Source organism: Anomalospiza imberbis, chromosome 13, assembly GCF_031753505.1.
Source record: "Anomalospiza imberbis isolate Cuckoo-Finch-1a 21T00152 chromosome 13, ASM3175350v1, whole genome shotgun sequence".
Classification (NCBI taxonomy): Eukaryota; Metazoa; Chordata; class Aves; order Passeriformes; family Viduidae; genus Anomalospiza; species Anomalospiza imberbis.
This window is the reverse complement of record NC_089693.1, coordinates 884195-905314: the sequence shown is the minus strand read 5'-3', so window position 1 is coordinate 905314 and position 21120 is coordinate 884195. Positions and strand designations below refer to the sequence as shown.

General features: G+C 60.6%; 1 protein-coding gene across 6 annotated transcripts in view; it reads right to left on the bottom strand.

Annotated features, from left to right (window-relative positions):
* TLE3 (TLE family member 3, transcriptional corepressor) overlaps positions 1-19076 on the bottom strand; it is a 29137-nt gene extending 10061 nt beyond the window's left edge. Inside the window, exons 1-9 of one of the 6 annotated variants that reach the window (XM_068203474.1) lie at positions 18658-19076; positions 18051-18193; positions 17800-17900; positions 17645-17708; positions 16689-16733; positions 8485-8547; positions 8003-8107; positions 2427-2631; positions 1055-1071 (exon numbers count right to left, since the gene is read on the bottom strand). In XM_068203474.1, the coding sequence (XP_068059575.1) occupies positions 1055-1071; positions 2427-2631; positions 8003-8107; positions 8485-8547; positions 16689-16733; positions 17645-17708; positions 17800-17900; positions 18051-18074 (624 nt within the window). In that variant the 5' untranslated portion in view covers positions 18075-18193; positions 18658-19076. The remainder of the gene's footprint in view (positions 1-1054; positions 1072-2426; positions 2632-8002; positions 8108-8484; positions 8548-16688; positions 16734-17644; positions 17709-17799; positions 17901-18050; positions 18194-18657) is intronic. The other 5 variants (XM_068203477.1, XM_068203478.1, XM_068203473.1 and 2 more) reach the window with 5 other exon arrangements.
* Positions 19077-21120: the final 2044 nt, after the last annotated feature.

The following is a 21120-nucleotide window of genomic DNA, read 5'->3' as shown; positions in this document are numbered from 1 at the left end:
CAGTTTATGGATTGGGAAGCTGCCCGGCTCCGACGGCCCCCTGCCCGCCCGAGGAGCGGGTTAATGATGCCCAATTCCCCTCTGCCTCTCCCCCCTCGCAGAGCACTTCCCTTCCCCGCTCTCCAAAGGGTCGTTTGTGGGCTCGGGGCTGGCAAGAAATCGCTGCCAAGCCGCAGCTCAGCCGGGGCTTTGTCCTGGCAGCTTTTCACACGGAATGCTGGGCTCGGGAAAGAGCTCCGGGATCGCCGAGCCCGACCTGGAGCCAGCCCCACCTCGTCACCAGCACTGAGAGCTCGGGGATGTGTCCAGGCCTCGCTTGGACACCTGCAGTGCCTCCCTGCGCTGCCCCCTCCGACGTTTCACAGCCCTTCCCATGGAGGAGCTCCTGGTTTTACAGCCCTTCCCATGGAGGAGCTCCTGGTTTCACAGCCCTTCCCATGGAGGAGCTCCTGCTCGTGTCCCATTTTCCCTGAACACCGGGGTGGGAGGTGCTGGCTCAGCCCCATTCCGTGAGCAGGGCAGCCCCCACCTGGCTCCTGCCACCCTCCACATCCTCTCCATCCCTGCCCCCAGGGAACCCATCCCAAGGGCAGCCTCCGAGGTGTCTCCAAAATCCAGGATTTCCCTGGTGAGGAGCTGATCGAGCTTCCAAGTCCTGCATAATACGGAGAAATAACCGACCCCATCCCAGATGAGGTGGCCCCAGATAATGGGGGAGTGATCAGGAATGAACCAGCTTCCCTGGCCACCCAGGGGTTCTGGGTCTGACCACGCTCACTCAGCCAAAATGATGGAATTTCCTGACGTTCTGCCACAAGCAAAGGGATTTAAATCAAATTTCCAAACCACCACCACAGAGAAGGTGACTCCGATCAACCCAGCACAGCTCTTCCAGGCAGGATGAAGGATTTTATTGCCTGGTTTATTATTTAATAAGACCTGTGCCAAAGGCAGCCCTGCAGCTCCCAGCCACCAGGTGGGTTTTTAGGGGATAAATAAAACTCAGCCATGCAGCCACCAAGAAGTGGGAGCAAAAGGAAGGAATGGGACTTACTGCACTTGAGTCTCGCTCTTCAGGAGACGCCACGGCAGAGGGGAGGGCACAGCCAAAACAGAGACAGGAAAATAAAGCAAGTTAGGATAAGCCTTAAACCAGAAAAATAAACCCAGAACCTCCTCGTGCTCTTAACTCAAACCCTTAAACCTCAAGCCCTGTCTGGACTCTCCCCTGCTTTAGAATCTCCCTCCATCCATCCATCTCTCCCATCCCATTCCTGCCCCTTTTTGTCCATGTGGTTTATCAGGCCAAACACAGCTGGAAATGCCCTGGACCCAAAGGGAATGGCAGCAGCTCCAGGTGTCTGTCCCTGGAGTCACCCCACAGCCCTGGGGGCACAGCTCCCCATCCAAGAGGTGGTTCAGCCCTTCCTCTGTACCCAAATTGTACATTTTCCCTGGAATCTCTGGCAATCTGAGTCCATGCTCCAGGAAAAGGACTGGAGCAGGAGCATCGCTACCAATAGTTTTGTCTCACTGCTTTTTTTCCATCCCAAATCCCCCAGCAGAGCCCAACAGCTCAGAGAGGCTGTGGGAACCTGCCCTGCCAATCGAGAGTGGAAATATCCCAAATCCTCCTGTGCTGGTGGACAGGGGGACCCGCCAGGACAATCCTGAACCCCACCGGTTTGCACCCAGATCCACAGATCCTTCCATCTTCTGACAAATGGTCAGATCCCAAATAATGGGGAAAACCACCAAGTTCCTGCTGCACAGAGCTGGATCCCTGACCATGGGAAGGCTCTGGTGGTGATGGAGAGGAGGAGGGTGAAGGCTGCTTCCCCATTAAGGCACACACAGGAATTGCAGCCAGGCTCCACCAAAGGCTGAGCATCATTGTAGGGAATTTGCACCCCTAAAAGCGCAATCCCACGATCTGAATGCAGCTGACCCGAGGCATGGGGAGGTGGGAAACGAGTCACGACAGGACCAAGGCGTTCCCCCAGCATCTGAGGGTCCTGCAGCAACTCCTGAGGAGGCCACAGAGCTGCTCCAAGGGCTGGAGCCCCTCTGGAGCCAGGCTGGGAGAGCTGGGAATGTTCACCTGGAGAAAGGAACGCTCCAGGGAGAGCTCAGAGCCCCTTGCAGGGCCTGAAGGGGCTCCAGGAGAGCTGGAGAGGGACTGGGGACAAGGGACAGGAGACAAGGAATGGCTTCACAGTGGAAAAGTGGAGATTTGGGTGCGATATCGGGCAGGAATTGCTCCCTGTGAGGGTGGTGAGGCCGTGGCACAGGTTGCCCAGAGCAGCTGGATCCCTGGAAGTACCCAAACCCAGCTCGGAGCACCCCGGTGTCATTTTTAGCCCTCTTCTCCCTTCCAGCCAACCCAGCCCAGCAGCAGTGGCCGCGGGAGCAGCCGCCCCTCTCACCTCTGTGGTCCAGGTCGTGGTGGTTCTTCTCGTCCTTGACCGCCAGGTGGGCCTGGCTGCCCAGGGCGCCGAGCGCCAGCAGCCCCGAGCTGGTGCCGGTGACCGGCGGGATCCCGGGCGGCTGGAGCCCCGAGGGGTGCGGCGGCAGCTGGACCGGGGGCCCGTGCGCGGCGTGCGAGAGGTGCTGCGCCTGGAGCTGCTGCTGCTGCAACGAAAGCACCAGTGAGCCGGGCGGGGGGCACGGGACGGGGACGGTCCCGGGAAGGGACGGTCCCGGTCACGCCGGGAGCGGCCCCGCTGGATGGTGCCTGGAGGGAGAAGCCCCGTTAGCAGGAGGGCAGAGGTGCCCAGGGACGTGCCCAGGACACGCACGGCCCGTGGCAGAGCGCACGCGGTTGGTTCCCCGGGATAATCCCGTGCTTCCCGGGATGATCCCGCGTTCCCCAGGATAATCCCGCGCTCCCGGAACGCTCGTCCCCGAGGACAGGGTTAGTTTGGCTTGTCCAGCAGTAAAAGGAAAAAAGAAAACCCAAGAATCCCACTCAGGAGGCAGAGACACTCCATGGCTGGAGGGCAGCAGCTAAACCAGTCAGAGGGAGAAAATCCCAGCAGCCAGGAGCCTCCAGCCAGCTCAGCTCAGGGAAGTTCTGCTCATTTGCTCAGGAGCAGCTTCCAGGTGCTTCATGGGGAGGGGAAAATTCCACACAATGTCCTGGTCCCATCCCAGGATCCTGCTGCTCCCAGCCCCTTCTGACACCAGCGGGCACCCCTGGCACTGGATAAATCCTGCAGGGATCCTGCATTCCCACCACTGGGTTGGACATAAGCCCCCACGCTCCCCGGAGCTGCAGCCCAGCCAGGATGGCACAGGGCCCCCAGCTGCTCCCAGGGACTTTTTGGGAGTGAGCCCCAGCCATCCCAGCACTCCTCCAGCCATGGAGATTCACTGCCTGCTCCAGCTGAGCTGGAAAAAGCCGAGAGGGAGAGAGAAGGGAAACCAGACACATCCCCTGCCTCAAACACAGTCTCGGAAGAAAACCAGCTGAAATCCAAGGAGCCGCTGCCGAGAGCCCCCAGGCCCGCCCTGGTCCAGCCAGGGGGGTCTTGGAGCTGCTGCCCCTGCCTGGGACCCTCCTGGCTGCAGCCACAGCCCCTCCAGCAGCATCCCAGGGAAATCCCATTTGGGCATCTGAGCACAACGGGAATCACGGGCTGGGGATCCCCGGAGCCCCCCCAGCCCACTCCAGGTCCCCACGAGCAGCGTGGATCAGGATTTGTCCCAGGACGGGGATGGGGCAGGGATGGACAGCAGGGATGGACAGCTGGCACAAGGGCCAGCCCCACGGACACCCCCAGGAACACGCAAAGCACCCCGGGGATGGAGGGCTCCCCAGAACAACACACCCGGGGATGGAGGGCTCCCCTAAAAAACACCCGGGGATGGAGGGCTCCGTCAGTGTTCCCACCAGCTCCACCAAGGAAATCCCCAGCACATCTTCCCCAGGGCTGCAGAAGGTGCACCCAGCTGCCCCTGGATCCCTGGCAGTGCCAGGCCAGGCTGGACAGGGCTTGGAGCAGCCTGGGACAGTGGGAGGTGTCCCTGCCACGGCAGGGGTGGCACTGGATGGGATTTAAGGTCCTTCCAACACAAAGCATTCCATGATTCCAGGACAAGTTTCCCCACATCCAGTCCAAGTTCCGGGGGGACAGCTCTGGCCCATTGCCAGTGGAAGGACTCATTCTGGGCAGCAGAAGGTGACGTCCCACTCCATGGACACAGCAGGATGGAGCAGGCCCTGGCTGGGTCACCCACCCCTTCCAGAGCTGCTTTCTCATCCTGTGGGATGGGGAGGGAAATCCCCATCCAGAAGAAGATTCCAGGTGGGAGCTGAGGGCAGAGGCTGCAGCCCCAGGCACAGAAGATCCATGGAAGCAGCTCCAAGATCCCAGCTGCAGCAGCAGCCACACGGAGAAGGCCATCAGGCCTGCAGGAAATCCGTAAATCCCCGAGCCCTCCAAAAGCAGGAGCTGGTTCTGCCAGCAGGGTGGGAAGCATCCTCAGGATGGACATTCCAGAGCGTCCCCAAACCAGGACATGGAGCAGAGCTGGGGGTGAGGGGCACAAGGTCAGTCCCCGGCAGCTCCTCAGTGCCAGGATCAATCCTCTGGCACCAACACAAACGGAACAGATCCTTGGGGCTCTTCCCAATCCCAATTTCACAGGATTTCCACCCACTTGAGGGAGAGGCAGGGCTGGCCATTGTAGCAGAGCATCCTCCCAGAGAACAGCCCCGGGTGGTTTTCCAGCACCTCCAACCATTCCCACATTCCTCTCCTGGGAGCTCTCCATGGGTGCCCATCCCTGGAACACACCAAGATCCAGTGGTTTATCCTCAGCCATCTCCAGCTTCCAGAAACATCTGCATGCTGTAACTCATCCCAGCAGCTTTCCACCCAAAAAAGGGACGTGGCCTCGTGGAACAGCAGCACTCCAATTCCCAGGATGTGGATGGCAATTCCAACCCTGGAATAGCCCAGGGGACAGCACAGCCCCATCATGCAGCAGCACCATGGGGAGAAGAATCAGCACCTGGAGTTGCTCCAGCAGAGAAGAAAAAAACTGGGATATCTTCCTGGTTTTTAGGCTGCCAACAGATAAATCCATCCACGGCTCGGTGAGCTGCAGGAACAGCCCCTCACAGGACGTGGAACCGAGGTCAGGACACAGCATCCCTGGTGGCCCACAACAACATCTCCAGGTGGGTTTGGTTTTCTCCCCTCTGGCGGTGGAGAGCAGAATCCATGTGGGATGTCCTGAAGCCTCGTCCCCGCGTCAGCCAAGATCCCAAAGCGGGGCTGCAGAGCTCCATCCGTGTCCCAGGCAGGTCATTCCCGTGGCAAGGAGAGCAGGCTGAGCCAAGGAGCCCGGGGCTCATCCCGGGGCGGTGCTGCAGAATTCCCGGGTTCCCAGTGCAGCATCCTTCCTGCACATCCCTCGGGAGCAACGTCCTGGAGGCTCCGAGGAGGGGCACAAACCCCACCTGGCACCTGGTGGCACAGAGCTCCTGCTTGCCACGAGTGTCCCCTGCTTGAAAGGCCCCTTCCCTTCCCTCCCCTCCCTCATCCCAACCCTGGAAATCCTGTGTTCCAACAGCACCACGGGGTGAGGGCTTGCTGCAGCATTCCAGGGATGGGGAGGCTCTTTGGGAACCCCAATTCCCCCTGCCCAGGGACCGAGGTCCTGCTGGACAAGTGACACACACAGGACAAGGATTTGGAGCAGCATTCCAGGATCGTGGAGCCCATCCGCAACTCCGATCCCTCAGGATGCTGCACTGGGGGCTCCAACTGAATTCCAGCATCAGCTGGGCTCCCCCTGTGCTGGCAGGACCCCGGCAGGGAGTGATGTCCCCAGTGTCCCAGAAAACAGGAGGCTGGGGAGGCAGGGATAACAATCCTGCAGGGCCAGTGCCCACGGAGCTCCCGGGGTCCCTCAGCGGCGCCACACCGAGACGGGGACACGGGAAGAGGTTCCAGATTTGGGAGGAAGGCTGGCAAGGAGTGTCTGCTGCTGGAGTGGCTTTAATTGGATTATGTCCATCACGCTCCATGCCTTTGTTCCCGATTTAATGGTTCAGCACTTCAGTTCAGCGCCGGCGTTAAATTTAGTGACGGAGTTTAATCATTTCCAGGGCCACAACCAAATCAAGGCTCCATTTCAGCCCAGCCTCGAGCACAGGAGCTGCGAGACAATGGCCCAGATGCATAAAATTAACAGTTCTTGACCTCAAAAGGGGCAAAAAAAGAGCTTTGCACCATTTGAGGGGGCTTTGGGTGTTGGGGCAGGCTGGGGACAGCAGGGCCAGCCAGGGCTGGAGCTCAGGGACACTGGGACACCCCAGTGCTGAGCAAACCAAGCCAGGGATGTGTCCATGTGGGCAACCCTACAAAAACAACCTGCTTAGGGCAGGGCAAAACACCAAATCCTCTGCATTTGGGGACTCGGGCTGGAGCTGCCACCCAAACCAGCTCCATGCTCCAGGAGGAGCCTGGAACCATCTCTAAAAGCCATGGGAGGCCATGGAATCACCATCCCCTCCTGCCAGCAGCAACCCTGACAATAACAAACCACTCCATGCACAGAGGGGAGGAAAAAAAAAAACAACAAATCCTTCGGATTTTGTGTCTTTGTGGGCACCAGAGCAGGTGCAGGAGCACAAATCCTCCAGCCAAACCAGCTCCATGCTCTGGGATGAGCCTGGAAGCATCTCTGAAAGCCATGGAATCACCATCCCCTCCTGCCAGCAGCCACCCTACAGCAACCAACCGCTCCCTGCACAGAGGGGAGGAAGAAATCCTCTGGATTTTCTGCTCTGGGAAGCTCTGGAGCAGGTGCAGGAGCACGGACCCACCACCCAAACCTGCTCCCCATCCCTGGACAAGCCATGGAAGGCCATGGGATCACTGGCCAGCTGCTGCCAGCACCGTGTCCCTCCCTGCCCCTCCTGCCGGGCCAGCCCGGAGGAGATGCCCGTGATTCCAGCCCGTGATTCCAGCTGGGAGCTCATCAGGGAAGCAATTAAAGGGCTGGGCTGGCTGTTAATGACAGCAGGGCCTCACAGAGACCCAGGGAAGCAATTATCCAGGGAATGGGGGTCATGGGCCTCCTCATCCACCTTCATTGAATTCCAGTGTCTGCCACTTCCAGCAGCTCCTGCTCCATCCCCAGCTCACTCCCAACAGGTGAGGAGCAGCAGGAGGGTGCAGTGTCACCCCAAAGCTCAGCTCCCATTCCTGGGGCACTTCCCAAGTGGCACCAGCCCCACCACGAGGGATCCGGCTGCTTCCTCATTCCCAAAAATTGCAGGAGCCCGGAGCACGATTCCACAGTGGGTGACAGCCATAAAATACAGGAAAATGGATGAAGAGCAAGTTAGACACAGAGAATTATAAAGATCCGTGAAGCCTAAGAAGTGTAAATAGTCATTAAAAAAATTAAAATCATTATAAACGAGTATTTTCTGGGAAACAAAGCCAGAGGAGCTCTGGAGCCACCGGCCCAGGACGTGGATCGGGAATTCCGATGTCCTGGGGTTTGCTGCAGGATCAAGGCAGTGACAGCAATTACAGAAATGATTAAAATTGTTCATTTTCAATCAGAACCCCTCAATCTGTGCGGGAAAGGGTCAATGCATGGAACAACAACTCCGCCGAGGGCACAGCACATTCCACACCAACAGCCCGGCAGAGACAAGCCTGGCCTCAGGGGCTGCGGGAGGCTCCCATCCCACATCTCCCCAGGAACATCCCGCTGGAATCCTGGAGCTGCCAGGGAGGCAGCAGCTCCCAGCCCTGTCCTGCTGGGGGCCCGATTGGGGCAGTTTTGGGGTTTTGGGACAGCCAGGAGCTGTGGCATTGGGGCAGTTTTGGGGTTTTGGGACAGCCAGGAGCTGTGGGATTGCAGCAGTTTTGGGGTTTTGGGATGGCTGGGGACTGGGAGCCTCCCTGTGTGCCCTCCTGAGCGCAGGGTTGCCTCTGGATATGGTAAATGATAGGAATAAAAGGGGAATACACACGGTGAGAGGCAGATTGGGAAGTCCACGTACCCCGATGATAGCATTCAACTCCGTCATTGTCACTTGCTTGGCACGTTCAACAGCCTGGGCCACCTGCTGTTGGTGCTGTGGGGACACAGGGCCCGGTCAGCCACAGCCCAGGACCCCCCAGGCACAGTCCCCCTTCTTTTGGGCCCTATTTTGCCTGGTTTTCCCTGGGTTTTTTGCCCTGTTTTGGGTGCAGCAGCCCGGGGGCACTTCCCAGCCCCTCAGGGAAAAGGGGAAGCCCCTGGCAGCCTTTTGGGCTCAGTGCAGCCCCCCAGGCTGAGCAGAGCCCCTGCAGGGCCCAGCTCTGCCCATCCTAAGGGTTTTCCAGCACTCAGGCAGGATTTAAATCCCATTTCTCACATCCCCCCGACCAGGGACCCAGCACTGCCTGTGAGGGAGGGGAAACCCCTGGGAGAAGCCACATGCCCTCAAAGAGGGTGTGGAAAAGTCCTTACCTCTTGTGACAGAAAAGGCATGATCTGGGCTAAAATGGTGTTCAGTCTTTTAGCAATTTCTGTCTGAAAAAGGGGAAGAAGGAAAAGCAACTGTCAGCACCCGGCAGCCTCCCACGGGTGGCACGAGGTTTCCTGGCAGCAGCGTTGTGTCCCCTCCCTGTCTCTTCCCAAAACGCCCTCTCTGTCCCCTCTCCCTGTCCTTTCCCAAAACCCCCTCCCGTCCCCTCCCAGCCCTGCCCACGGGAGCAGCAGCTCCCAGCAGAGGCACTGGGAGCCCCCTCAAGCTCTCCAGCCCAGAGACACTTCCCTGCTTCCCTGGGACACTTCCATCCCCTTCCCACCACGGGATGAGTGTCCTGAGCAGCCTGGCAGCGCCACACCAGCCTGGACTGCCCTGGCTCCAAGGAAACAGCCAGGCTCAGCCTCTGGAGAGGCTGCATCCCAGGAAATCCAGGCTTTGGTGGCCCCTCCATCTCCTCCCGCTCCCAGGGCTGCAGTGAGGCTTTGGTTTCTCCAAACCATGCTTGGCCAAGCCACCGGCCCTGTGCGGGGAGCTGAGTCCCCACCAGGGCTGGGGGCTCTGCTCTGCTCCCTGCTCACGGGTGGGATTCCCTTTGCCAGCCTCACATCCCGCTCTGGAAACAGCCTGGATGCACCAACACCCGCCAGCTGCACCCTGGGGGAGGTTCACTGCAGGAAAAACCCCAGTGGACACCCAGCCCTTGCTGGGGATGGCTGGGACAGGCTGCTCCTGCTACACCAACAGCCCAACAAGCACCACCAACATTCCCAGCAGCACCATAAGCAAGGAGACACCGGGAAAACCCTGATCTGCTCCAGCATGGAGCCACCCCATGGAGGGAACAACCCCACAGACCGCAGAGCTCTGGGGCCTGCTCCAAGGGGTCCCCACAGAGCTCCCCATGGGCTGCAAAGCCACGGGAACATTCCTGCCCATCCTCTTCTCCAGAAGCACTCCTGGAGATTGGGCTACACCTGATGGGAACAGCTCTGTGGAAGTTTCCAGGGATGCTCCTGGCAGGATGGCCGTGTCCCTCTCCAGGGATGCTCCTGCTGGGATGGCTGCGTCCCTCTCCAGGGATGCTCCTGCTGGGATGGCTGTGTCCCTCTCCAGGGATGCTCCCAGCAGGATGGCCGTGTCCCACCCCAGGGATGCTCCTGCTGGGATGGCCGTGTCCCTCTCCAGGGATGCTCCCAGCAGGATGGCCGTGTCCCTCTCCAGGGATGCTCCTGGCAGTTTGGCCATGTCCCACCCCAGGGATGCTCCCAGCAGTTCGGCCGTGTCCTGGCTCCCAGGGGTTAACTCCGGCTGCTCCTGGCCAAGGCAGCTGTGAAAACAGCTCCAGCTCCAAGTCAAACACGGCCGAGCGGCCGCGAGGATCCAGCGCCACAACAATGGCCGGAGCCGAGCGCTGGCACGGAATCAAACGCCCCGAAATTCCTCCCGCCAGCCCCAGCAGCTCGTTATCAACAACACAAGTGATTAACCGGGAGAGCTCCGGCCTCCTGCTGGCAGGGAGCCTCGTTCCCGGGACAGCCACAGCCACCCCCTGCTCCCAAACCCCCCCTGTGCTCCCCAAATCACCCAAATCCACCCCGAGGCTTCACCCTGCTGATCCCACAGCTCAGCTGCCTGGGACAGGTCCTACAGCACCGCTGGGTTTTACGCCCAGCCAAACCTAAGGAGCCCTCAGCTCCACCTGCTCTCAAGCACCCCAAGGAAGATCCCCAAAGATCCTAATTTGGAGGAGAAATCCCAATGGACACCCAGCCCTTGCTGCTCCTGCTACACAAACAACCCAACAAGCACCACCAACATTCCCAGCAGCACCATAAGCAAGGAGACACCAGGAAAATCCTGACCTGCCCCAGCCTGGAGTCACCCTCATGGAGGGAACAACCCCACAGGCCCCAGAGCTCCGGGTCCAGCTCCAAGAAGTCCCCACAGAGCTCCTCATGGGCTGCAAAGCCACAGGAACATTCCTGGCCATCCTCTTCTCCAGAAGCACTCCCGGTGATTGGGTTTCACCTGATGCTTTTCTTAGCAATTCCAGAGGCAGGGAACGTGCTGGCACACCATGCCAAGGCAGGGACGGCTGAAGTGACCACAGCTTGGACTCAGGTACCCTGGACACAGCCACCAAGTCACCAGGATCATCTGGCCCTGAGCATGAGGATGCATAGATCCAGCAGGCAGCCAGGGATCATGGAATACTGGAATGGTTTGGTTGGAAGGGACTTCAAAGCTCGTCCAGTTCCACTCCCTGCACCTTCTAGGAGCCCAGGTTGCTCCAACCTGGCTTTGGACACTTCCAGGAATTGGGCAGTCACAGGCACCAGCGTCCCAGCCCCCTCCCAGTGGAGGATTCCTCCCCAGTATCCTGCCTATCCCTGCCCTGGCGGGGGGAAGCCACTCCCTGTGTCCCACAGCACTGCAGGGACACTTTGCTATGGTGGCCCCTGTCCCCAGCACCAGGCTCTGGCCAGGACAGGGTTTTCAGCACCCAACACTCCCACAGGGTCGAGGGCTGGGCCAAACCCAAGCCCAGCCCCGGCGCCGTGGCCGGAGCAGCCAGGTTGGCACCAAGAGTGCCACCAGCGCCCGTGGTGCCACCGCCGTGCCCTGCCACGGGAAAAGCTCCTTCCAGGCTCTTTGGCACTGGCACTTTGATCAGATTATATTTAGCTGCAGCTCCATTAAAGATTTATTCCTCCAGCTCCAGCTGCGGGATGCGGCGAGCGCGGCCGCTGCTCCAGGAGCTCTGCCCTGGCAGCTCCCTGCTCCAGAACAAATCTGATCCACGTTTGAGGGGGGAACAGCAGGGCCAGCACCAGCTCCCCTGGGCTGCATCCTGGAAAACAACAGCATCCAGCCAGGCTGGTTCCATGGAGCAGGAAGGGAAGGAGCTGGGTTTTCCCCGGACAGCCCTGACCAGCAGCACACGTGATGCTTCCACCTTTAAATGCAAAACTTCCGAGCAAGATGTGAAGCCAAACTCCCCGTTCCACACAGAAAGAGACTTCCCACGTGGGATCCGGCGAGCACAGACATATTGGATGTCCAAAATATTATGTTTACAACCGTGAGGTTTCCTGTGAACACGAGATTCAACAGTCTTTAAATATTTGCTCACTTTCCCTTTTCTCATTCCCTGGCACATTAAACTCCAGTTGTCCCCATTAAAACTTTAACCAGGAGGGAAAGGGACTCTCTGGAACACTGGGAACAGAGGAGGGCTCCATGCCTGACACCTTCCCCTTCACAGGGCTCATCCATCACCTTGCCCAGAGCCCCCGAGCCCCACCTCGAGCTGCTCCTGCCAAGGAAAGCCTCCATTCCCACCGCGGGTTGCCATGGCAATCCCAGCTCCGCATCCCCTTCATCCCCTTCGGCTGCCCGGCCTCTTCCCTGGACCAGGGCGGATCACACACCCGGAGGGGGCACGGGGAGAGGCTCCCAAACATCAATCCTAGGACACTCCTGGCTGTTAGAAAGGGCAAGGAGTCGGGAGAAGCTGCAATCCCAACTAATCCCCCCTCGCTCTGTGCCCCTGCCAGGAATCTGCCCTGCTCCCTGCCCAGAACCTCCCGGCGTGGGGTTTCAGCGAAACCAGAGAAAACATCTGCACCGGTGATAAATCAACACCGGGACCACTTGGCCCCGGCTGAGGCTCCTGTCACCTGCTCTTAAAACGGCCAGAGCCACCAGCAGCATCGAAAGCACTTGGGGACACGGGGAGCTGCTGCTGGCACGGGCTCGGAGAGGTGGCAGCTCGGTGTTAAATAGCTGGGGCTGGCTCTGCCCCGCAGCTCCCTGCCCTCCCATCCCTACACCTGGATGGGGCAGAGGGAATTTAAAAATAACCCCCCGGATGTCAGTCATGGGAGAGGCAGAGCGGCCCTAAAACTGACCCGAAAGCAGGGAGTGCAGAGCTCCAGGCTGGATCCAGGGTCTGGGGTACACCCCAGACAGGGCTCTGGGCACTGGGGACGCTCCTTGTGCCAAATTGTCTCAGCTTTGGATGCCCAGGAGGCAAACGGGAGCTGCAGGGATGTGCCAGCCCCGGGGTGACCCCCCCAGATGGATCCCAGCATCCCCCCCATGGCACAGGACAGGACACAGATCCCTCCTGGGCTCCCTATTCCTGGGAGGATGGAGCTGCCTGCAGGAACCAGCCCCACAGGCACTGTTCAGCATCCAAAAACACCCTGTACAGGGCACCCCAAAAAAACCCCAAACAGCAACCCCAGACCCGCAGAGAACGCCCCAAAACACCCTGCACACATCACACACCCCTCAATCTGTCCCCCAGATGGAAAATATTCTCCATGGGGAAGGGACTCCCACCAGGCCATGGCAGGTGGAGCCTCAGGACAGCTTTTGGGCCACACCAGCCCCAAGTCCAGCCTGCTCTTGCTGCTGGGTGCATGCAGCAGGGTGAGGGATGGGGAGAAGATGCTGAACACTGCAAAACACCCCAAAACATCCCAACTTATATCCTCAAATCCAGGAATCTCCAGAGGTGAGAGGGGACACCAGGATTATCCAAAGCCCTGCGCAGACAACCCACCAATCCCACCACGTGCCCCAGAGGGTTGTCCAAACGTCCTGCAGCTCTGGCAGCCTCGGGAACGCCACCATTCCCTGGGAAAGAACAAATTCATCCACACACCCACAGGGCACCCTCAACCCCTGCAGATGGGGCTGCAGGAACCCGGCACCGGCACCACCCCAACCCCACAGCTCCCACTCGCAAGGCCCCAGGCTTCTCCTCCCCTCCAAAGCACGGCTCCCTCCACTCCACGCACACCCCGCGGTGATTTCCCAAAGGCTCTGCGCCCCACAGCCCCCTCCAGATCCCCCCAAAGCCTCCTCCCCGCGCAGGAGGAGGAGGCAACCACACGAGGCGTGAAGCACCAGCAGCATTTGTTGAAACCAGGATATTGTCTCTTTAAGCACATGAAAATCAGGCCCTTGAGCAGTGTGGTTCTCACTCGGGCGCACAATTATGGGTACTTTCAGCTGTCTACCACTATTTCAAGTGCTCTCTCCAAGCGGGCTGTCAATGGCATGTTGAAAGCTATTTGTGGCTGCTATCGTTATTAGCAAAGTGGAGAGCCTGGCTGATGAGAATTAAATTCAGGGCGGGGGTGTGGAGGGGCAGGACACAACCCCTCATTAGGGAATTACCAGCAGCAATGGGGTAAAGCTTGCCGAGACCCCCAAAATTCAGCCAGGAGCCCCCAAAACTCAGCCAGGGAAGACAGAATTCCCTTCTGCCTTGGGAGTGCTGAGAGCACAGCTCACAAATTACTCGGCTTCTGAAGTATTTAGCAAATTATTACCTGGCACTCCTTGCTAACGAGCACGACAGAAAGGATATTGTGTTCCTAGAATATTCTAGAAACACACACACACAAAAAGCTGCCTCTCTTCCCTGGAAGTGTTGGGGGGTTTAGGTTTGTTCCAAGCATTAGGCAGGAAAACAAGAAGTGCTTCTGTGAAGCGTTCTCAGCCATAACAAGAAATCAAAGGCACACAAAGGTTCTGTCCTCCGAGGTGTCCCGTTTCCCCACGCAAAATGAGTTTTCCTTTTGGAATGGTTATTGCCCTCGGCGATTATCCACGGAGATCTGCACAGAAACAATGCACGGCCGGCAGGGGAAGGGAAGTTTCTTTTGGAAAAATCAATTAACCCGACCAAAAAAAAAAAAAAAAAAAGTTTTGTCGGGGTTTCAAAAGAAAACTCCTGATTGGAGTCGGGTTTAGGAAAGCTGAGAAAGCTGAGCCCGGGGAAGGAGTTGAGATCAGCAGGAAGACTGATGTAAGGAGCAATTCACTGCAACCGACTGGAGAATCACTTCCTAAATATTTCCTTGCATATGGAGTTGTTTATGAAACTCCATTTTTTTCCCTAACGAGAAACAAAACGAGAAGAAAGAGGGGGGGAAGGCCAAAAAAAAAAAAAAACCCAAACCCCAACCCCACACGCAGCCACATATGCACACACTTAATATTCAGCGTGGAAGAGATAATCTGTTATATAAGCCCACAGACAGACAATCCCCTTTTGCTTAAAGATGAAGTATCCATCAATGTTTGTCTGGAGCAGATGTAATCACAAGCAGTCAAGTCTGGAGGGCAGGACACTGCATGAATAATTCAAGCACTTCAGTCTACTTGATTGTGTGCAGATAAACACAAGTCAACCGCTAAACAGGTCAGCTGATAAACTTGTTTGTTCAGGACCAGCCACCCTCAGCCAGATGCCGGCAGGACCACGCCGCAATTAGCGGGATGCCTTGCGGGATGCCCGGCGGGGGGATGCTGCGCCAGGGATGCCTTTCAGGGGATGCTGCGGCCCCAAAAAGGGGGGGAAAGGCTCCCCGGGCGCCCGCTGCGGTCCGGCGCTCCCCGCTCGCCCCGTTTTCGCCTGCAAGCGCAGCCCGGGCTGCTTTGTTTGCTCCGCGCTGCTGTCAATTAAAGAAGGAGACAGCTCCAGCCTCCCCAAGTTCCCGGGAACAGCAGATGTCACCGGGAAGCGCCCGGGCAGGCACGGGATGCTGCTGGAATCGCTCGCACGGCTCCCGGCAAAGCAGGGACCACGCTGGGCCTCCTGGGCTGCCGGCACCGGGAACGACCAACACAGGCAGGGACCGAAGCAAACCGGGAATTCTGAGGCTCCTCGGCCAGCCCCGAGACCCCCACGGCACACGGAGGAGGGGCTGCTCCATCCGCACCTCCCAGCGCTCATCCCGCGCTGCCAAACCTCGGGAGGCACCCACGGAGCAGCGGAAAACACTTGGGAACGTCTTGGGAAGGGCATCTGCCAGCGAGGGAACCAACCCAGCATGCTGGGGCACCATTCCAGCACCTCCCAGCACCGTCCGACACGCAGCACCCAGGTAGGAAGAGCCTGGGCTGGGGTCGCCCCAGTCCCCCCCAGATTCCCCCGGGCGTTGCCGAGGTGGCCGCAGGCTCCGTGTCCCTCTGGCCGCACCAAAGCCGTGCCCTCCTCGCAGGAGGCCGGGCCTACCCCACAATCCCGAATTTTGGGGTGCTCCCGAGCGCCCCAGCACAAACGTGGCCGAGTTCCCCCGAGCTCGGGGGTCCCCGCAGCCCCCGGGCCGGGCAGCGGCCCCCGAGCGGGAAGTGGGGATTATCTGCGTGGAAGGAGATATTTATAAAAAACTGAAGACTAAGCAGGAATTATTTTCGCTGCCCCGTGACTACGGCGCAGAAAGGCGAGGCGAGGAAGAGAGAGGCGCATTCAGAGACGCTGCTTTGCATCTCATCAGCGCCCTGCGAGCCTCGGAGGAGGAGGAGGGCGATGCCGCTATTAAGCCAAACCACTTCGGAGTTGAATGGGGCTGATTTGCGAGCGGCAAAGTTGATGTCAACTTCTCTCTGCCCTAAGTTCTTAATTAGAACTCCTTCTAAAACCAGTAAGCAGCAGCAGCAGCACAAATAATCAGGTCTAATCTCAATAATAACTTTATTCCTTTAAGTTTTACCATCATGTGCGCAGCCTTTAGGCTCTTTAGCGATAATCTTATCAAGGTAGCACACCACATTCTGCTGGGGCCTTCTCTATTTTTTCCTTCAGGCAAGTTACACATTAGAGAAGACTGGAAGGGGGGGGGGGGGAGCGAAAAAACCCAACAAAACCCCAACCAGCCCCAAACATTGCTTCATTTCCCAGATGCAAAGACAACTCCGTGACATTGAGCAACACACGGTGAGCTCGGGAGATAATTCCCTGCTCGGTCTCACGCTCGGGCAGGGCCGGGAGCAGGGGATGACCTTACAAACAGCCCTGTTGTACCCACAACACGAGCAGAGGCCAGCGCAGCCCCTATCAGTGTTTTCCAAGCCTTGGGAACGCGCTATTCCAGGTATTGACCTCCCAGCACGGGAGGCGAGGCTGTTCTCACCTCTTTGCATAAACACTCTGCCTTAAAAGCGAAATTCCTCGTGAATATCGACAAAATAACCCCACCGAGTGCCATCAACCTGCGGCTGCCAATTTAACAGCCGGGCCACGGGATCCCACCTGGAGTCACATCCCTGCCTCCAGCACTTATTCCCTATTTAGTGCAATCAGGGCCGATTTTACCTCAGGTGGAGGAAAAGGGCAACAGGAGATCAATCAATCACAACTTCCCCCCTCGAAATTACTCACCTGTTTGTGCATTTCAATATTCAAACCGTACGACATTTCGTAGTACTGGGGAAGGAGAGCAAAAAAAAAAAAAAAAAAAAAAATTCAATTAAACACGAGAGCCAAGGAGATTTTGAATTCCATTCACAGAAGGTATTTGCATAAGGTCATTACCAAAAAGCATCCTGGGCAAAACTGGGCTTAAAGCACGGGTAGCCAAGGAAATTACACCTTATAATAAGCAGATGTTTATGGGTTTAACTGGCAGGCACTTAACGAGGGGACACTCCTTTTGACTCCTGTTTTCTCCTCCTAAGCTACTTAGAAAAACAAAGAGGCGCAGAGCTGGGTGACAGGCGTCTGCTCAGCCCTGGCAGAACAGGTACAGCCCGGAGTCTGGCCAAAAATCCAGCTTCTCACCGGGGGGGGCGGATTTGTTCCCCCCCAGGGACCAGGGGAGCTGCCGGGAGCGCGGGGAGCGGCCGGGAAAGGGGGTGCTGGCTCCTGCCAAACCCATCAGAAACCCCAACGAGCCCACCCGGGGGTCCGCCACGCTCATTTAGCTTAAAAAAGAGCGTTTTGAGGCAACAAAAGTGCCCATTTCCCTCGGGAAGGATGAACGGGGGGGGGGAGGGGGGGAGGAGCTGGGATGGCTCCCGGGTGGCCTCGGGGCAAGCAAGGGGGGGACCCCCACCAGCACCGGGGATCCCCCCGAGCTCGGGGTCGCCGCTCCAGCCGCCCCCCCCCCGTCCCCCCCCCGAGGCCACAGGACCGCGCCAAAGGGGTTAACAGGAAACTTGGGATCGCGCTTCCAGCCGTCTGGGGCTCGCAGCGCCGGGCACCGCCGCCCCCCCGCCCCGGGGGTCCCCGGGCAGGCAGTGCCCGTGCCGGGGGGGGGTCCCCCGGTCCCCCCCGTTCGCAGGCTCGCAGCTAATGACATTTGCAGGCTGATCCGAAATCTGATTAAAGTCTCTCACCATAACGTAATGGCGCTGCATTTCGGTCTTCTCGTTCGCCAGCTTGTCATACTCCACTTTGAGGCTGGGGGGGGGGGGAGAGCGCACGGTGAGACCCCGCAGAACCGGGGGGGGCTCGGGGCGGGGGGGGCGGCCGGGGGTCCCCCCGGGCTCACCTGTGGTACTGGGCCTGCAGGAACTGGAACTCGTCCTTGATCCGGTCGCAGGACTCGGCCACGGTGAATTTGAAGCCCGGTTGGCCCGGCTGGTGCGGAGCCTGCGGGAACCGGGGGTTACCGGGCGTGGGGGGGGAAAGGGGGGGGGTTACCGGGGGGAGCGAGCGGGCGGCGGGGGGGGGGGGGGGCGGGCAGCGGGGCGGACGGAGGGAGGGGAGCGGGGGGCGCGGGCCGGGGGTACCGGGACTCACCGGGTGCCGGCCCTGGGGGTACATGGCCGGGCTGGGGCGCGGTCACTGGAAGCAGCCGCGCCGAGCCTCGCTACGGCGATCGCGACGTGCGGAGCTGCCGCTGCTGCCCGCCGGCCTCGGAGCGCTCCCGGAGAGGCCGAGAACTGAACAAAGGGACGAGAGGAAAGTCCGTGCGGGGGGCGGAGGAGGGAGGGCGGAGGGGGTGGGGGGGGGAGCGGGCCCGGCCGGTTCCCCCCCGCACGTTCTCCCACCACCACCACCACCCCGGCCCCGCACCGCCGGGGAGGCGCCCGCGGAGCCGAGCCCAGCCCCGCAGCGCCGGGGCCAGGTGCCGACCCCCCCGGCCGCCGCGCTCCGCGGGCCTCCGCTTCCTCACCCCCCCCTCCTCCTTCCGGCACTCGCTGGCGGAAAAAAAAAAAAAAAAAAAAAAAAAAAAAAAGGAGAAAAATCAAACCAATCACCCCCCCACCGGAAAAAAAAAAAAAAAAAAAAGGAAAAAAAACCAGATCAAAAAGCCACAGCGACAACAACAACAACGCGGCGGCGGGAGGAGGCTCCCGCGGTATTCCTGCGGCCGGGAGAAGGGGAAGCAAAGCCAGGAACTAACGCCGGAGCACGACGGCCATGGAGGAGAGGAGGAGGGGGAGGAAGGCCGTACACATCCGACTTCCCGGGCGCCGCGGACATGCGAGGTGCGAGCGGGTCCCCCGCCCGGGGGCGGCCGTTCAGCTGCGTCCAGCCGGGATCGCCGTAACTCCGGGAGCCATCGCGGAGCGGGCGCGGAGCGGGGCAGCGGCGCCCGAGCACGCGGTGCCGCCACAGCGCCCGGGCGGAGCGGGGCGGCGGGCGGGCGACAAAACCCGGGCGGCCTCGCCGCCGCCGGCCAATGGGAGAGCGCCGCGCCCACGTGGGGCCGCCGGCGGCGGGCGCTGATTGGGCGGCGCCGGCGGAACGTCACAATGGCAGCTTGTGTCTGACGGAGGGGCGGCCGCGAGCCACGCCCACCGCTGGCCCCGCCCACCGCGGGCCCGCCCCGCCCCGCGCCCCCCGGCCCGGCCGTGACTCGGGCCCGGCGCTGCCGTAACCCCGCTCCAGCGGCCCGGTTCGGGCGGCAGAACGAACACAGCCGCTCTGGCACCGGAGCGCCCCCGCTCCGCGCCGGGAAAGCGCTCTGTACGAGCCCCCCCGCACCGGCGGGCGGCGGCAAGGCCGCCCGGCCTCCCCCGGCGGCCGCGCGGCCCCTTTGATGTGTCGTGAGGGCCGCGCTGCTTCCCCCTCCGCGCCTCCCCTCACGCCTGAGGGGCTTTAACGAGAAACACGGGTAATGGCGTTAACGTCAGACCCTCCCGCCGCGCCCGCGGGACACCCGGCTGCGCCCGCGGCGGGGGGACTCCGCCGTGCCCGCCGCGGCGGAGCGGGAGCAGCCGCGGTGGCGGCGGGCCGGAGGGAGCGGGGCCGCAGCAGCAGCGGCGGCCGCACGGGCGGGCCGGGCCCGGCCCCGCGCACAAAATGGCCGCCGGCCCGCGCGTCAGACGGAGCCTCCGCCCCACGTGGGGCCGCGCGCCGCTCAGCGCCGCTCCGCCAATCAGGGCGCGGAGCGGGCCGCCGCCCCAACGCGATTGGCCGGGCGGAGCGGCGCTGTCAATCAAAGCCACGCGGGGCCGCCGGCGCGCAGCCCCCGCCCGCCGCCCGCCCGCCATGGCGGCGTAATTAGCCCGGGCCGGCGCTTCCTCCAGCTCAAACAATCTGTCACCGCCGAGCCGGGCGGGCCGCGGCACCGCCGCGATCTCTGCGGCAACGCCGCGGCTCGGCGCTTTCTCGGCGAGAACCAAACGCCGCCGCTTCAGTAACAAGCAGGAGGCCGGGCGCCCCGGAACGCCGCGCCGCTCCTCGCCGCCCGGCGCGGGGGTGCGAGCGCCCCGCTGACCCCCGGGCTGCGGGATGGGGGTGCCCCGGCCCCCCCCGCCCGCCGCTAATTGGGCGCGTTCCGGTTGTTGACGTGACGAGCGCTGTCAGCGCCCGGCGCTGCCCATTGGCTGCCGCCGCCCGGCCACGCCCCTGCCCCACGTGGGGCGCGGCCGGAGCGCCGCAAAACGCGGCGCGGACCGAGCGCGGAGCGGAGTCACCGCGGGGCCGCTGCCCCCGCGGCATTCCCGCCTCCGCCTCCTCCGCCATTCCCAGCGCTTCCCAGATCCTTCATTTTGCCGCCTTTCGGCTTTTTTGGGGGGGACTTTTCGTCTTTCGAGGCAGCAGCTCTTTGTGAATCTCCCGCATTGCATCGGGGTGATGTTCGGGGATCCATTGGGGTATTCACAGGAGCACCTGTTGGGATGGACATTGGGTGTCCATCGGGGTGTCCATCCCTTGGGGTATCCCTTGGAGCACCCATCAGGGTGGACATTGGGGTGTCCATCCCTTGGGGTATCCCTTGGAGCACCCATCAAGATGGGCATTGGGATGTCCATCCCTTGGGGTATCCCTTGGAGCACCCATTGGGTGCCCATTGGTGTGTCCATCCCTTGGGGTATCCACTGGGGCACCCATCAGGGAGGACACTGGGGTGTCAATCCCTTGGGGTATCCCTTGGAGCACCCATCAGGGTGGACATTGGGGTGTCCATCCCTTGGGGTATCCCTTGGAGCACCCATCAGGGTGGACATTGGGGTGTCCATCCCTTGGGGTATCCCTTGGAGCACCCATCAGGGAGGACACTGGGGTGTCCATTCCTTGGGGTATCCCTTGGAGCACCCATCAGGGAGGACACTGGGGTGTCAATCCCTTGGGGTATCCCTTGGAGCACCCATCAGGGTGGACATTGGGGTGTCCATCCCTTGGGGTATCCCTTGGAGCACCCATCAGGGTGGACATTGGGGTGTCCATCCCTTGGGGTATCCCTTGGAGCACCCATCAGGGTGGACACTGGGTGCCCCCAGAGGTGCCCATTGGGGCGTCCACCGGGATGTCCGCTGGAGTCGCCCTGGCGTGTCCCTCGAGTGACCCCTCGGGACCCCCATCCATGCCCCCTGGCAGAGGCTGGGAGCTGGGATAATGTGGGAGCACAGCTCCCCGA